General features: G+C 48.3%; 1 protein-coding gene across 1 annotated transcript in view; it reads left to right on the forward strand.

Annotated features, from left to right (window-relative positions):
- Positions 1-3,812: 3,812 nt before the first annotated feature.
- Positions 3,813-17,267, forward strand: part of ARHGEF2 (Rho/Rac guanine nucleotide exchange factor 2) — a 55,232-nt gene continuing 41,777 nt past the window's right edge. Inside the window, exons 1-3 of the mRNA XM_047784334.1 lie at positions 3,813-3,936; positions 11,365-11,660; positions 13,261-13,378. Of these exons, the coding sequence (XP_047640290.1) occupies positions 11,386-11,660; positions 13,261-13,378 (393 nt within the window). The 5' untranslated portion in view covers positions 3,813-3,936; positions 11,365-11,385. The remainder of the gene's footprint in view (positions 3,937-11,364; positions 11,661-13,260; positions 13,379-17,267) is intronic.

The raw sequence follows: 17,267 nt of genomic DNA on the forward strand, positions 1-17,267 counted from the left end.
GACCTACACTACGGCCACAGCAGTGGCGGATCATTAACCCACTGAGCGAGGCCAGGGATCGAACCTGCGTCCTCATGGATGCCAGTCGGATTCGTCTCCGCTGAGCCATGACAGGAACTCCACTCACAGTTCTTGAAAAGCTATCTCTTATGCTTGATTCCATCTCTTCTGTTTAGGAACTAGCTTTTCTTAAGCTTGAATTTCTTTTCTTTTCTTTTTTTTTTTAACTAATGCCTTTATTTTTATTTATTTATTTATTTATTGGTCTTTTCGCCATTTCTTGGGCCGTTCCTGCGGCATATGGAGGTTCCCAGGCTAGGGGTCGAATCAGAGCTGTAGCTGCCACCCTACGCCAGAGCCACAGCAACGCGGGATCCAAGCCTCGTCTGCAACCTACACCACAGCTCACAGCAATGCTGGATCGTTAACCCACTGAGCAAGGGCAGGGATCAAACCCGCAACCTCATGTTTCCTAGTCGGATTCGTTAACCACTGCGCCATGACGGGAACTCCCTTGAATTTATTTTCACTGCCTCCACTTTGCACTCAGGCCGGGCAGAAGTGCCCGATCCCCTGAGTTGTTACCTAAGCATAGCCTATGGAAAGGCAGTGGATTTTGCTGCAGCAGCAGTGGGGAGAAGCCACTCTGAGCTGACTCTGTCCAACCCAGGAATGCCGTGGTCCGAGAACAGCCTCCCAGGCAGAAGAGAAACACAACAAACACCCGCTTTGTTCCTGCCACCAAGTCTCCCAGCTTAGATTCTGTTGGGGGGTTGGGAGGGGGGGAGTGCTGCCCAACCAGTTTAACCTTTCCTTCGCCCAGCAGTCGGAACCTCTGGGCCCCAAGAAGGATGAAAAGGACATGGAGACAACGGGAGGCCCCAAATGGAGTAGCCCTCCACCAGCTTACATCCCTCTTGCAGGGCCTGCGGCTTGGACACCTCAGGACTGGCCAGGTCAGAAGGCAAGGAGGACAGATTGGCTTTTGTCCAGTGTGTTCCCAGTGGACCTGGGACTTAACTCAGGGGAGTGGGGGAGAAGATAGTGGCTTAGAAGCTTGGGGTTGAGAAGTGTAGGGAAGGGAAAGGGAGCTAGTTTGATACGTACCATCCTCTTCTCTAGGACTATGGAATTTTAGTCTTCGCAGGAGGGAACACCCTATTTGCCATCTGTGTAGTGGCCACTGCAAACAGAGTGAGGAATCAAGTTATAGGAGGAGGAGTTCTGGTTTAGAGGGTAGGATAAACTTGATAACTCTGGAAGGTAATAGAAGAGCTGTCTTGCTCAGTCTGAGTTCTGGGAGGTCTTCCTGTTCGGAAAGCTGGTACAGTCTTTTCCTTGCAGAACTCAGCACTTTGTGTCCTGGCCCTTGTTACAGAGGAGACTAGGCGGTGAACCCAGGTATGAGCCAGATGACAAGAGAAGCATCGTGAAGGTAGTGTCACAGGCACCTTGAAAAAAGGCCCAAACCAGATACTTCCTCTCTCGAGAGATCAAATTCCTTGGAGTCAGGGTGGAATTTGAGCCTCCTTTAAGTAGTGGCATTGAAGAGTATAAGAGCCTCTAGAATCTATAGATGACAAAACTTACTTAGCTGGAGTAGTTGCTTTTAGCATCGAGCCCTCTTCTCGAGGTAATTTACTGGAGGATGCGTAGCAGGCAGTACTTCATGCTAATGGAAATTCCCTGAGGGAGATGGGAACCCTTCAGATTTGGTGCAGGTTTGCAAGGGAGAGGGAAAGTAAGCTCTGACCCCACATCCTTCCTGGAGGTTGGGTACCCAAGCTGAGGGCTTCCTCCCTAAAAGGCAATAGAGATAGTAAGCCAGCTGTCTGTGTGTTCCACATCTCTCTACCCCCTGGAAGCCAGCCTTTTCTCCCTCCCACATCCTAACTTAGCTGGCACCTGCTCACCCACACCCAGCGCTGGTACCAGGAGGAGCCAGGGGCCCAGCTTACCAGCCTCTTCACATCCTAGGCTTTGGGACTTTACCTGAAGTAAGTCAATGTGAAATGGCTGTAAGAATTTCTAAGGAGTTCCTGTGTCATAGCTCAGCAGAAACGAACCTGACTAGTATCCGTGAGGATGTGGGTTTGATCCCTGGCCTCGCTCAATGGGTTAAGGATCCAGCATTGCCATGAGCTGTGGTGTAGGTGGCAGACACGGCTCAGATCTGGCATTGCTGTGGCTGTGGCATAGGCCAGTGGCCACAGCTCTGATTCGATCCCTACCCTGGGAACTTCTCTGTTCCATGGGTGTGGCCCTAAAAAGCAAAAAAAAAAATCCAAGCAGCTGGGGGTAATGAAGCGGTTTGGTGAGAGGATGGGAGGTTGTCAGTGCTTGATCCTTTGAGAAAGTGGCTCAGGGTGGTAGAAGCAGCACTGACCACAGAGGGACAGAGGCGGCAATGCTGGTTCCCAGCCCCACCTTAGCCACTTGCTGGCTGGCTGGCTGACTTCAGGTAAATCTCTCCCCCTCTCGGAGCCTGTGTCCTCACCTGGACAGTCACAGGATTGTTTCATTAAAGGATTTTCAAGTTCTGTACACCGGTAAAACAAGGCAGCTGTTACCTCCCCTGTATTCTTGCAAAGCGAGAACCGTTGTCATTCATGTGGTTTGGGGCCCAGCTAGGTAGGAAAAGACACACAGTTTCCATATCAGGCAGCAACTGCCTTCTTCCTCTTACCCAGAGGAACAGAGCAAGGATGGACGGTGGATCGCCTAACTTAATTCATTTAAGGCAGAGTGTGGAGTGGCTTATCCAAGGTTACAGCAAGTGGCTGCTAGCAGATTTATTGAATAACTATTATGGGCCCAGCATTTGTGTTCAACTATTTGTACATCTCTCATTTCATATCCCCATTTTCCAGATGAGGCTAACAGGTAACTTCTCCAAGGCCTCTTAACTATTAAGTGTGCAGAGGTGGTCGAGGTCTGCTAATTCCAGCATGTCCTTTCCACTAGACCACAGGGCCCATCAGGGAGGAGGCTCCCCAGTACCTCGGGAAATCCAATGTCTGCCCCGCCGTCCTCTGCCTCAGGGAAGCGGCGAGGGTGAGTCAGCGCCCCCAGAAGCAGTTATCAGGGAAGGAGGTGGAGAGCTGGCCAGATATCCTGTGCCTGGTATCCACAACAAGTTGGGAGTCAGAGCTGTGTGTGTGCCGAGCTGCCCAGTCACCCTGTTCTGTTGGCTGAAGGAGGGCCCTTTGCAGATGTTGCCCTTGTCATGGCTCCTCCCTGTACTTTCATCACAGAAAGTCCAGACTTTCCTCCTCCTCCTCCTGTAACCTGCCTCTTAAAGGGAACAGACAAACAGTTTTGAAAACAAATTTGCAAGAGAACAAAGGACCTCCCTGACCCCAATAGGACCTTGCTGTTAAGTAGGTTTCCAGCCCTGGGCCTTTCTCTGAGATGTCCTCTTTTCCCCCTTATCCACCCCCGCCTCCCCATTTCTGCTGGAGGGAGGGTGGTTTCCTGGGATGTCAATTCCCATATACCCTCCCTTTCAGGTGACCCCAGCTGGGTTTCCTGTATCTGTTTCCACATGTGCCTGAATCTGGTGGCCATCCTTTGCTTAGGGAATGCCGAGGACAGGGGACCCAGGAATCCTCGGGAACCAGCACTGGCACTCAAGGGGTTAAAGGCCTGGGCGCAGCCCCAGCACCATCTAGGGTGTTTGAAGTAGGGCGGGGAAGGGAAGGGCTAGAGTCTTAGAAGAGGCAGCTGGTCTGGACTGGAATGAGTCCCCCCTGTCTCCTATGCAAACTTCTGGACCATGAGCAAGTCCCTTAAAAGGACCAAGAAAGAAGCACCCCCATTAAGGTACTGGACTGGATTTCTTAGAGGGGCTTCCTGAAACAGGACTTCTTCCTATACTGAAGTCACCGTCCCAGAGCAGGAACAGTTCTCCCATCTTTGGGATACCTCCCAAGTCTGGTGAGTTTCCCTCTTCCCTTTCCTTGAGTCCTGATGTCATGAATGGGCACTCCCCAGAGGCAGGAATCAGGAGCCCCTCAGCACCCCCAGGAAGTGGCAGAACAATTCTCCACTTCAGCATTTAGCTCCCATTTGAAAAGAGGGCACATTGTGTTTGTGTGTGTGCATACACATGCACAAGTGTGCAAATAGGAAATCACCATAATGACCAACAATTAACGCTTACCACTTGTGTGACAAGAGATGCCAAAGCCTTTATATCCATTCGTAATCCTCACACTCCTCCAGGGTTGACATTTCATAATCCCAGTATTAAAGATGAAGTTTAGGAGTTTCCTTAGTGGCTTAGAGGAAATGAATGTGACTAGCATCCATGAGAATGCAGGTCTGATCCCTGGCCTTGCTCAGTGGGTTAAGGACCCAGTACTGCTGTGAGCTGTGGTATAGGTCGCAGATGTGGCTCAGATCTGGTGTTACTGTGGCTGTGGTGTAGGCTGGTGGCTGCAGCTCCAATTCAGCCCCTACCCTGGAAACCTCCATATGCTGCAGGTGTGGCCCTAAAAAGAAAAAAGATTAGGGGTGCCCTACTCCACCCATTCCCTTTAGCTGTTCCCTGGGATCTGACGGGTTAATTCCCTGGAATGAAGCGGCCAAAGTCTTCTCAGGTGTGTCCCTCTGAACCTCAGCCCCTCTCTTGCCCCACCCTTCTGTCGTGGCACCCAGAATGTGTGCCAGGAAACTGACAGGAGGTAGGCGAGGACTGATTGGTCTTGCCCCTTTTATTCCCTAGTCCCCACACATCATGGGCTACTCCGGGTCCCAACAAGCCCTGGTCAAATAATACAGAGCTGGGAGAAAGAGGATAGTTTCCCTAGGTTCAGTTGCAAATCAATTAAGAAAACAAAAAAGGAAAAAAAGAAAAGATGGTCACACTTGGAAGCCCAAAGCAGCAAGAATCCTGACTGATTTGTGAACCTAATATCAGGGAGGTGGGGGTGATTTAGGGTGGGTGTTTGAGTTGCTTGATTGCTGACTTAGTAGAAGAAGAAGTGGTTAGATCAGGGGACTGGGGATGCCTGACTATCAAGCTTTGAATTTCCAGAGTTAAGTACTAACAGTAAAAAGGATAATTGCCCTGTGAGCTCTGGAAGCAGGTGGATGCTTCTGAAGAGTCAACCCAAAAGCTGATGTGGGCAGGTGGCTTTTGCCTGTGCTAGCCCCTGTCCCACAAAGAGGTGCTACACGTGCCCCACCGAGGTATTTGTGCATAGACCCTTCTGGGTCCTCTTCTTTGTGCCTGACCCCTGATAGGTGCTGAAGAAATGTTTGCTGAATGAAGGAATTCTTTCTCCATACATGTTGCCTTTCCTTTGATCTTGGGAATGGTGATACTACTCTCCAGCAATTGACAGGAGAGTCAGGGAAGGAGGATGAGTTCCAGGACACCAGGGTCCGGCACCCAGCAAAACCTGATGTGTCTCACGCTGAGAAACAGAGCAGAGAGGTAGCCGGGTCAGGGTAGGGTGAGGAGGTAGTAGACACTAGGGTGCTATGTGACCTGCCGCTGAAGGGGGTGTTACGGGAGCAGGGGTAGGAAGGAACTGTGGTTACCAGGATCTTCTTTACCTGAAGCCCCACTTTAGTCCCCTTTGCAGGACCCTGTTGGGGTTTCGTTGTTGCTGTTGTTGTTTTTGCTTTTTATGACCGTACCCTCGGCATATGGAGGTTTCCAGGCTAGGGGTCGAATCTGAGCTGCAACTGCTGGCCTACACCACAGCCACAGCAATGTGGGATCCGAGCCATGTCTGAGCGAGGCCAGGGATCAAACCTGCATCCTCATGGATCTTAGTCATTGGTCTCTGAGCTACCAAAGGAACTCCCAGGACACTTGGATTAATGGTTTACTTTATACAGAAGAAGGAGCAGGTAGGTTAAATTTCGAACCATCAAAGTGTTTTTTATGACCCTGTCCCCCTAGGACTAGGAGACTTGGAGGAGAAGCCAGCAGACCAGGTCATCTGGCCTTTCCCTCCCCCACCCCAGTCTTTATTATCTGGTTCTTTTGGGTCTTCCGCATTATTGCCCCTGCCCTGGGAGATTTAGGACCCCAGAGCCAGACTCAGGGAGCCCCCCCAGTCTTCAAAGGGGCCCACCAGCATTGCCCGCAGTCCCCTGTGACTAGCTATATGGTTGTTCTCAGCAGTTCCTACCCCCACTGTTTGCTGGCAGCAAACAGAAGCAGAGGCCTGCCTGACCCCCATCACCTCATCAGCCTTGTAGGATCTAAAGGCTGTAGAAAGGACAAGTTTCACTTTTTGGAACCCCCATCTCATTTCCTCTGGAAACTAGTCCCTTTCTTTGGCTAGGGGTGCAGAGGAACGGGGACAGGGTTGATAATAGTATTGCCAGATTTCCGTTCAAAACTAGCCATTTGCTCTCATTGGGAACTTGCCTTCTGGTTTCAGAGAGGAACTCAGGCTCTACAGTGCTAACAGATTCGCTTTGAAAACAGCTATACTTTTTTTTTTTTTTTTTTGGTCTTTTGTCTTTTTAGGGCCGCATTCGCGGCATATGGAGGTTCCCAGGCTAGGGGTCTAATTGGAACTGTTACTGCTGGCCTACGCCAGAGCCACAGCAACGCCAGATCCGAGCTGTGTCTGAGACCCACATCACAGCTCACAGCAACACCGGATCCTTAACCCACTAAGCGAGGCCAGGGATCGAACCCGCAACCTCATGGTTCCTAGTTGGATTCGTTTCCACTGTGCCAAGATGGGAACTCCGAAAACAGCTGTACTTCTTATAGCCCTGTGACCTTGAGCAAGTTACTTTCCCTCTGCCTGTTTCTTCCTATGTAAAATAGGGATAATAATGTCTATTTAAAGCACCGATTATGAGGATCCCACAGGATGATATAGGCACTCATTACGGATTAACTTTCTTCCCCCTGTAGGCTCTTTAGGAAACAGGTGTGCTGGGCACTTGGATGTCCCTCCTCCCCCAAACTTGCCACAGATGCCTGGTTGGTGCGCAGTGAGCCTTAATGTCTCTCTTTGCTCTCTTCTCCCTCCTTCCTGAGATTTTAAGACCCACTTTCTCCAAATCAGAAGTCTGCAAACTTTTTCCGTAGAGACCCAGATAATAAATATTTTAGGCTTTGCGGGCCATATGGTCTCTGTCGCAACTAGCAACTTTGCTGTTGTAATGCAAAAACAGCCACAGACCATATGTAAATGAATGAACATGGCTGTGTTCCAAAAAAATCCCTTTATTTATGAGCACTGAAAATTTGAATTTCATATAATTTTCATGTGTCACGAAGTAGTATTCTTCTTTAGATTTTTTTTCAACCATTTAAAAAAGAGTAGGACAGGAGTTCCCGTCGTGGCTCAGCAGAAACGAATCTGACTAGCATCCATGAGGACACAGGTTCGATCCCTGGCCTTGCTCAGTGGATTAAGGATCTGGCATTGCCATGAGCTGTGGTGTATGTAGGTGGCCAGCTACAGCTCCGATTCGATCCTAGCCTGGGTACCTCCATATGCCGTGGATGCGGCCCTAAAATGGCAAAAAAAAAAAAGAATACATAAATGAATAAATAAAAATAAAAAAGAGTAGGACAGATCTGGCCCACAGGCTGTAGTTTGCCATCCCCCTGCTCTAAAATACCAGAAGCCATTGTCCCTCCCTTCTCTTTTTTTTTTGTTTTTGTTTTTGTTTTTTTCCCTCCCTTCTCTTTGAAGAGGGCAGCTTCATCAGGGTTCATCAGGATCCTTCTTGCTCTGGTTGCTTGTGTTCTTTTCTATCAGAAGTTATTTATGACAATTAGTCCCCATCACAGTTGTGTTAGTGTCAGCCTGTGGGTTATTTCTTCTTTTTTGAGAGAGATCAGTGGGGTAACCTTCATGTAATATCTATTTTTGCATTTCATTCCTCTCTCCACTTCTGAATTTCTCTTTGCCCTGCCTTCTCTCTGCCCCTAAATGATGATGATGGTGATGATGATGATAATCATAATAATAGCATTTATTAAGTACCTAATATGTGCCAAGCACAGTGTTAAATTATATTATTGTATTACATACATTATCACCAAGTCTCTCAATATCCTAACAATGTAATACTTCATTCCCATTTTACAGATGATTCTACAGCTCAAAAATAAGCAAGTTCTCAAGGTCATGTGGCTTATTAAGTTGGCAGAGCTAGCAAATCTGGTGAACTTCAAAGCCATTATACCACCTTAAAGAACATATGGTCTTGGTTTTGAATAAGAAATACTTCTCTATTAAAATAGCATATGCTCCCATCTCAAACCCAGTGGAGTGTCTAACAAATCATTGATGACTAGGGCAATTGGTGGCAGTTATACCCTCTGAGGAGGGGGCAGGAGACACTGATGGTCTGTTGGGAAAACCATCTGATCCAGAGGCAGGAACATAAGTAAAATGACTTCAAGCCCTTCTTGCTTTCCTTCCCCTGCCCCAGCTCAGGCGTCTGATCCCAGACCTATTTCAGAATCTCCTATCTCTGCTCAGCGGAAGCAGTGATGGGACATGATGTGATCTCATTCGGGAGCTAAATAAAGCCATTGTGTGAGACCCAGCCCTGGCTGCTCCCTTGCACCATTTCCTGAGCTCAGGAGCTTAGGGAAAGATGGGAGGGGGCTGAGAGAGAGCTGATGGAAGGAAGGAGGGGCAAGGAAAGGAATACAACTGCATGGGGCGGGGAGAAGCCGCAGCTTGAATTTCAGAAAACAGAGGAGGAAATATCTAAGGGAGGGGTTCAAGGAAGTCTTGCTAAACCTTACCTCTTTAAAGGATAGAATGAAAATTATTGACCTTGTAGCATGAAGAGATGGAATTTAGAAAAGAACAAACTTTCTGAGAAATGGAACAAAGATATGAAGAAGGAGCCTAGTAGGTTCCATTGTCATGGAGGACAGAGACATGAGTGACATGAGAGACACTAGAAAGAGGGTAGGTAACTGAGAAAAGATCAGATTCCAGGTAGTCTCAGCTGGAGGAAGAAGGGCGAAATCTCAGGACATAAAGTCTCAGCGTCAGAAATGTGTCTACCAGCCAGGGTAGCAGGGTACCATCTCCAGGGGTGGAGCATCTCCAGGGGCATCTCCAGGGATGGAGAGAAAGAAAAGGGCTTCCACTCACTGCTTTTCATCCATCCTGCCAAATCCAGTCCTGTAGGCAGAATTGGGGCAGGAAGAGCAGATAGAAGCTGGGAACAGGAGGTGTAGTTCAAACATTTTTTTCTTGTGAGGTCACTGAGTGTCAGACCCAGGATTCTCACAGTGTCCCCTCAGTGCCTTTCCATTTCTGTCCTGTTCCCAGCCGTTGCTCTTCTTTATCTAGTGAGCACCCCTAGTTCCTACTCCTTCTTCCACACCAGCTTCTCAAAATACTATTTGTGAATACACCCTTCCCCTGCCCCCAGATCTCAGCTTTGGAGACCACCGGTTGGCAGGGACCATGCTGTGGTCCTTAGGCTCTGTCCTGCTTCCTGCAGATCTGCCCATCCTGTTTATAGACAGCACATCGCCTGGCACGAGGCCAAAGTTTGTAGACACAGAGGATGTCTCCCAGTGTCTGGCTAAGATGTCCCATCTACATGCATGGATAGGCAGAGGGCCTGGGCTGGTTTCCTAGGCCTCTCCTTTTCTGTCCTTAGACCTACCAGCAGGGCAGCAGAATGCCATCTGCAGAGGCATGAGTACTCCTTCCCATCCCCACCGCCCCGTGGTAGACAGGCGTGCAGTTGACACAGGCACAGACACCATCTCAGCAGTCCTGGATGGAGTAGGGGCAGTGGACAGGTTGCAATGAGATAGGGAGAAGTAGCTGGAACGAACAATTTTCCAACAACTTGGGCTCAGTGCGTATGGGCAGGTAGTAGTAAAATAACTTGGGAAAGGCTGGACACCCTTACAAAAAGCCCGGGGTGGGGGGAATTCTGGCTTGCTGTTTCCTGGTCCTCCTGAGAACTCCCAACATCTCCCCTGGGCAAAGGGGAGCCTGGGAAACTCATTCTAGCAGAAGGTCTATAGAGACAGGGCCTTGGAGGGGGTGTGCAGAGGTAGGCTGTAGATGTGCGTTGCCTTCCCGCCCCTCCACCACTTTGGTACTCTGGTATTTGGTACTTGTTTCTGGAGTGGAGATTATCATTTTCAACTTTAAGAGCTCCTGAGAGTTCTTGACTCTGAGACACACTGAGGCAAGCCCTGATGGCAGCCAAGAGTATCAAGCAGTGAGAACCATGCCCACTGGGAGAGAGAGAAGGAATTTCAATGTGGCTGATGTTGGAGCCCTTCTCTTTGCTCCATGGGGAGAGGTCAGAATGACTCTCTGACTTCCCAGATGACCGGAGTCTTAGAAGGAAGAAGTCATAATATTTCTCACTCAGGCACCTTTTCTTCCTGGTGCTTTATCTGCCTAGACTCCTCCCCTTCCAGCGTGGCCAAGTCCTAACCACTCCACCCTTCCAGGCCCACCTCAAAGGCTATTTACTTCCTCCTGTTTCCTTTTTTTTGAATTCTCCAACTGGTTATATGTACCATTCTTTTAGGAGCACAAAGCCTTTTTTTTCTTCTTTTTCTTTTTTGGCTGCACTCACGGCATGCAGAAGTTCCCAGTCCAGGGATCGAACCTGCGCCACAGCAGCCACCTGAGCTGCACAACGCTGGATCCTTAACCTGCTGAGCCACAAGACAACTCCTATGAAGGATTTTTTTGAAATCTCTTGTGGCTTTTGGCAAACTCTGACCAGTCGTTTGTGATTTGTGCTTTTATCTATGTGCACACACGCACATGTGCACACACACTCACTTGAATGAATTCAAGTAAGAACAATATCAGTTTCTCTTTGCTTGGCTTGTTTTCTGCCATGTAGGTGCCCTTAACTGGAATAATAATGAGTGAATGAGGACGTCATTATGTACTGGAAAGAACACTAGACTGGGAGTCAGAAAACCCAAGTTTTGGGAGCTCTGGTTGTGCCTCAGCAGAAACAAATCCGACTAGTATCCATGAAGATGTGAATTCGATCCCTGGCCTTGCTCAGTGGGTTAAGGATCTGGTGTTGCCATGAGCTGTGGTGTAGTTCGCACATGTGGCTCAGAACTGGCGTGGCTGTTGCTGTGGTGTAGGCCAGCAGCTACAGCTCGGATTTGGCCCTTAGCCTGGGAACCTCGATATGCCGCAGGTGCGGGCCTGAAAAAAAAAACTTCTAGACTTGGTTCTGCAGCTGATTCCTGGTGCGATCTTGAGCCATCCATCCTCCAGTTCTGTGCCTCAGTGACTAGATCTAGGGAGAGGTGACTAGATTATCTCAGCCTGGCTGACTGTGACACTTTTCTGGTTCCAAGTTTCCAGAATTCTAGAACTCTGCTCACCCTTCTCTGTCTTCTTGATTCAGACTGGACTGTGTGGACCTCCCATGAACAGAGACGTCCCAGAAGTGTTCCTCGCAGGTGGAGACCTAGTGCCCCAAGGCCACACTCGTCGTTGCCTGTCTGTGGTGGAGTCCAGAGAGCAGCTGGAGGAAGAGGAAGAGGAAGAGGAGGCAGAGGAGGGAAAAAAGAAGGAGGGAGATGATTTCCATGACGTACCCCTCCGAAGGTCGGGGGCTTTCCGTGCCCACAGCCACAACTACGACCCCTTCAAAAGACATAGTTGGGGACCAGGCAGGGAGCTCCAGGATTCACTGAGCAGGTAAACCACTGGAGGACCTCCTGTCCCTCCTTCCCTCAAGTCCTTGACCTAGTAGAAAGGGTTGGAAAGCACAATAGGAGTTGAAGTGACTTGGGCCCCTAGTCTCTCCCCTGGAGAATCTGAACCCAGGCCTGTTGTGGGCCTCCCTGGTCCATCCAGGGAGGATGGACCCTGCCTTTCAAAATATGGCCTTCAGAGTTCCCATTGTGGTGCAGCAGAAATGGATCCGACTAGTATCCATGAGGTTGCAGGTTCTATCCCTGGCCTTGCTCAGTGGGTTAAGGATCCGGCGTTGCCGTGAGCTGTGGTGTAAGTCGCAGACATGGCTCGGAGCTGGTGTCCCCGTGGCTGTGGTGTAGGCTGGCAGCTGTAGCTCCGATTAGACCCCTTGCCTGGGAACCTCCATATGCCACAGGTGCGGCCCACCCCCGCAAAAATAAGCAAAATGTGGCCCTCCCTAGTGGTCCTAGCTCCTCCTTTCTACCTGGTCTCAAAGGAAGGTGTGTGAAAATGGAGCAGGAGAGGTGTGGTGCCTTTCCACATATAGCAGTGTTAGAGCTGAAAGGGGCTTGGAGATCATATGGCACAATCTCCTCATTTCACACATGAGGAAACAGCCCCAGCGAACTTTGGGAGGTTTCTTGAAAGAGTTGGGGTGTTGAACCTGGCACTTTCCCAAATTTCTGCCTGCCTGCGGGTCCGTGATGTTTGGACATCATAGAATGGCCCTGCAATGGTGGAAGAGCTGCTCTTGTGCAGGGGTTTGCATGTGCTTGGCAGACCAGAAGAGAGGGACCCAGCTCTTCCCCTCTCCTGGAAAATCCCTGGCTGACCACTTCCTCAAAGACAGAGGAAGTCAGAAAGAGAAGGTCCGGGGCTCAGTGTGAAGAGTTCAGTGTGAGTGGTCGCTGAGAGGGCCTGCTAGCCGTGGAAGGGCCCTGTCTCTCTGCTTTGGCAATGGTCCCCTTGGACAAGTTGTCTTAATGCTGGTGAGTAGACCAAGCTTCTCTAGCTCCTGGGCAGGGCTGACTGGGCTGTGTGATGGGAGAGGATCCTTGTCCCTGAAGTGGCTTAGGTGGGAACCTGGATGAGAAGCCTTTGTCCGCAGGACTCACCACACCTTCCTAAGAGCAGCTGGTCGAAGGCAGAGATGCCCTGAGTACCCCTTACACAGTGCTGGCTGTATCTCAGCATCTTCCAGGTGTCATCTTTCACTAGAGGCCCTAATTATACCCTTTAGGTAAAGAAGGAACGGAACCCTGGGGACACTATTTGTCTGAGTAGGGGCCAAGATTGGCATCAGAAACTAGGCAAGGAGTGGGAATCCGGCTTGCCCTTGCCCACCCCACAATGCTGGCTTTCTTCTGACGGCAGTACTATCTTTTGACCAGCAGGGGCCACCCTTGCCTACAGTCAGCATCACAGCTTTGCCAAAGCCCAGTCCCAGAAGGGAGGCCAGTTTGGGTCTAGGCTGTGCCTGAGCCAACAGGAAGGGCTGGGCTGGGGGCAAGCAGCAGGGCTGGGCTGAGGCGGTGTTCCTCCCTGGTGCCCGTCACAGGCCGCTGGATTCAGAGGCCAGTGATGGCAATGTGCGTTTCAGGAACAAACCGCAGGCATCGGGATGCGCAGGCCCCCAGAAGGACCCCTTACAGTGGAGCCAAGAGGAACTGGACCCCTTTTTGGAACTGCAGCACCGAGGTGGCCAACCCTCCTGTGTGGTATGGACAGACAACTCCCCATGGAAGCTACCACCTTCCTCCCCTTCCCCTGATCCTTTGCCTATCCAGCCACCACTCTGTGCCTCTTCTGTTCTCCCAGCTGCTGGGTCTCTCTGTCCCCAGGCATCTCTCTGAATCCATCTGACCAAATCTGGATCTGGTGTCTGTACCCCTCTGTCTGCTTCCCCGGGTCTGTATGGTCTGTCCTCTACTCTTGGTATCCTGCCTCTGTCGTGCTGTGAGACTCTCTGTTCCATCCTTTCTGTGTTTGTGTCTCTGTGTCGATGTGGGTATCTCTGTTCCTCTCTCATTAAAAGGCTCCTGTTTCCCTATTTGTTACAACTGGTTCTTTCAGTGGACCCCCCATTTCTCAGATTTGGAGATGAACTTATTATTCGTAGGATGAAACTGGGCACCTGGTACCCTGAAACGCAATCATCCTCTAACAAGATAATCATAGGATTATCGACTGAGAAAGGATATAGAGATTGCTCAGCCTGAGTTCAGTCAGCCCTCCATGTGCACAGGTTCTGCATCCTCAGATTCAACCAACCAAGGATAGAAAATATTTGGAAAAAAAAAAAATAGAAAGTTCCAAAAAGCAAAACTTGAATTTGCCACATGCTGTAAACTATTTACTTTGCATTAACATTGTGTTTACAATTATTTACATGGCATTTACATTGCATAAGTATAATTTTTTTTAATTCTTTTTTTTTTTTTTGTCTTTTTAGGGCTGCATCCACAGCATATGGAAGTCCCTGGTCTAGGGGTCAAATTGGAGCTACAGCTGCTGGCCTATACCATAGCCACAGCAACATGGGATCCGAGCTGCGTCTGCCACCGACACCACAGCTCACAGCAACTCCAGATCCTTAACCCACTGAGCAGGGCCAGGGATCAAACCTGCGTCCTCATGGATACTAGTCAGATTTGTTACCTCTGAGCCACGACAGGAACTCCTAGGCATAATAATTAATCTAGAGATGATTTAAAGTATATGGGATGCCCATAAGGTATGTGCAAATATTATGTCATCTTATGTAAGGGACCTTGAATATCCTTGGATTTTGGTATCCATGGCAATCCTGGAACCAGTCCCCCAGGGATAATGAGGCACCACTGTACACAGAAATGTCTCAAGCCCAGTGACTAAAGGTTCCCTCCCCTCCACCACATCCTCTATCTGGCTAGCAGCACCCACCTAGCTTCACTGTTCAAGTGCCTGTGGTTTGGGAGAGAGGCTAAGAGGAAGGGGCTGTCAATGCCTGTCAGGGAAGCAGCAGGACCTCTCTTATCCCCCTTTCCACATTCTCCATCAGCATCTCTCCACGTCTTCCCTCACCCCCATTTCAGTGCAGTATGATAGAAGGAATAGGATTTGGGAGTCACACTGATTCCTAGTTGAACAATTTGTTTCATCTTTCTGAAAATCAGGATACTAAAAACTTTCTTTTAAAGATGTGATTATTAGATGAAAAAAAAAGTGTTGAAGTGCCCAGTACAGAGGCCAGCACGCAGGAGATAATGGTTTCTTTCTCTTCTTCTCCTCTCCATTCCTTCGTATTCTTTCCCTCTTTTCTACCTCTCTCTTCTCCCTGCTTTCCCCTTCTTGGTGTTATATGTCTTCTTCTTCCCTGCCTTCTACACTGTTTGGTTTTTTTCTTTTCTTTTTATGCCTTCCTGCTCTGATTCCTCTCCTCTCTTCACCCAGTCTTTATGTGTTTCCCTTAAAATTCTCCTTGTCTATATATTTGGGGTGTTTTGTTTCTTCATGAAGTAGCAAGTGCATGTAAGTCCTCCAGCAAAATCCACAGACCAAAAGTCTGAGATTCATTAAGCCAGACTGGGGCTTGCAGACTGACAGTCCATGAGCCAAGTCTAGCTCAAAATTTATTTTGTTTGGAGTTCCTGTTGTGGCTCAGTGGTTAACAAACCTGGCTAGAATCCATGAGGACGTGGGTTTGATCCCTGGCCTCGCTCAGTGGGTTAAGGATCTGGCGTTGCCGTGAGCCATGGTGTAGGTTGCAGATGTGGCTTGGATCCTGTGTTGCTGTGGCTGTGGTATAGGCCAGCAACTGTAGCTCTGATTCGACCCCTAGCCTGGAAATCTCCATATGCCACAGGTGTGGCCTTAAAAGACAAAAAAAAAAAATTTATTTTGTTTGACTAGTATGGTGTTTACTCTTTCTAAAATTCAGATGTCTGTAAATGGGGGCTGTGCCCTCCAGTTTGCCAGAGTTGCTCATACTCTCTATTGTGTTTTTCCATTTATCTTAAATATAATATTTTAAAATGATTGCTTAATAAACCAAAGACCCATCTCAAGAACTAGAATATCACCACTACATTTATCTTATGTCTTCCTCTCTTCTTCTTCTTTTTTGTCTTTTTGCTATTTCTTTGGGCCACTCCCTCGGCATATGGAGGTTCCCAGGCTAGGGGTCCAATTGGAGCTGTAGCCACCAGCCTACACCAGAGCCACAGCAACTCAGGATCCGAGCCGTGCCTGGGACCTACACCACAGCTCACAGCAACACCGGATCCTCAACCCACTGAGCAAGGTCAGGGATTGAACCTGCAACCTCATGGTTCCTAGTTGGATTCATTAACCACTGAGCCAAGATGGGAACTCCATCTTCCTCTCTTCTGTATTCCCTTGCCTCCCCACCAGAGGTAATCACTGTCTTGAATTTTCTTCTATCATTCATTTACTTTTTTAAAAGTAGTTTTAGCACACAGCATTACCTAATAACATAGTATTTCTTTTTTGTTTGTTTCCAACTTTAAAAACAATGTTTTATTGTACAAAAATTTCTGTAATTTGCATTTTCACTCAGTGGTCTCTTTCTAATTTTTCTTTTTGTGTGTGTGTGTGTGTTTTTGCCTTTTCTAGGGCTGCTCACGTGGCATGTGGAGGTTCCCAGGCTAGGGGTCCAATTGGAGCTATAGCCGCCAGCCTACGCCAGAGCTACAGCAACGCGGGATCCGAGCCGTGTCTGCAACCTACACCACAGCTCATGGCAACGCCGGATCGTTAACCCACTGAGCAAGGCCGGGGATTGAACCCGCAACCTCATGGTTCCTAGTCAGATTCATTAACCACTGCGCCACGACGGGAACTCCTCTTTCTAATTTTTAATCCATGTGTTGCAGATAGTTTTAATTCATTCATTTTCGATCCATTCCTCTGTTGATGGGCATTTGGATAATTTCCATTCTTTGCTGTTATGAAAATTGTCATTATAACATCCTTTTAGCCATCTTCTGGTGCTCATTTGCAAGTGTTTCTCCAGGGCATATACTTTGGAGTAGAATTATTGGGTTATAGAGTGCACAGATGTTCATTTTTGTAAGAAAATAGCAAACTGTATCTATCCCCATTAGCAATATATGAATTGCCTTTGATCCACATGCTTTCCAACATTTGGAGTCATCAGATTTCTTAATTTTGCCAATCTAGTGGTTATAAATCTCATTGTGATGTTAATTTCATGTATCCTTATTACAAATACAATTGAGCATTTTTTACTGTGTGTATTGGTCATTTGTGTTTCTTATGTGAAATTGCTGTTTATGTCTGTTGCCCACTTTTCTGGGGGGTTCTTTGAGGGATTTTCTTTATTGTTTTGATTGTGTTCTTTATATATTCTGAATACTAATCCTTTGTTGGTATATGTATTGCAATGACCTTTTTTCAAAGATTGAAAAGAGTAGTTTGTCTTTTCCTTCTTCTATGGTGTCTTTAAAGAAACAGAATGTCTTAATTTAAAGATAAATATATTATCTAAATATAGGAGTTCTCACTTTGGCACAGTGGGTTAAGAATCTGATTGCACTGGCTCCGGTTGCTGCAGAGGCATGGATTCAACCCTGGCCTGATGCAGTA

The sequence above is a fragment of the Phacochoerus africanus genome, chromosome 6, assembly GCF_016906955.1.
Source record: "Phacochoerus africanus isolate WHEZ1 chromosome 6, ROS_Pafr_v1, whole genome shotgun sequence".
NCBI classification, from domain to species: domain Eukaryota; kingdom Metazoa; phylum Chordata; class Mammalia; order Artiodactyla; family Suidae; genus Phacochoerus; species Phacochoerus africanus.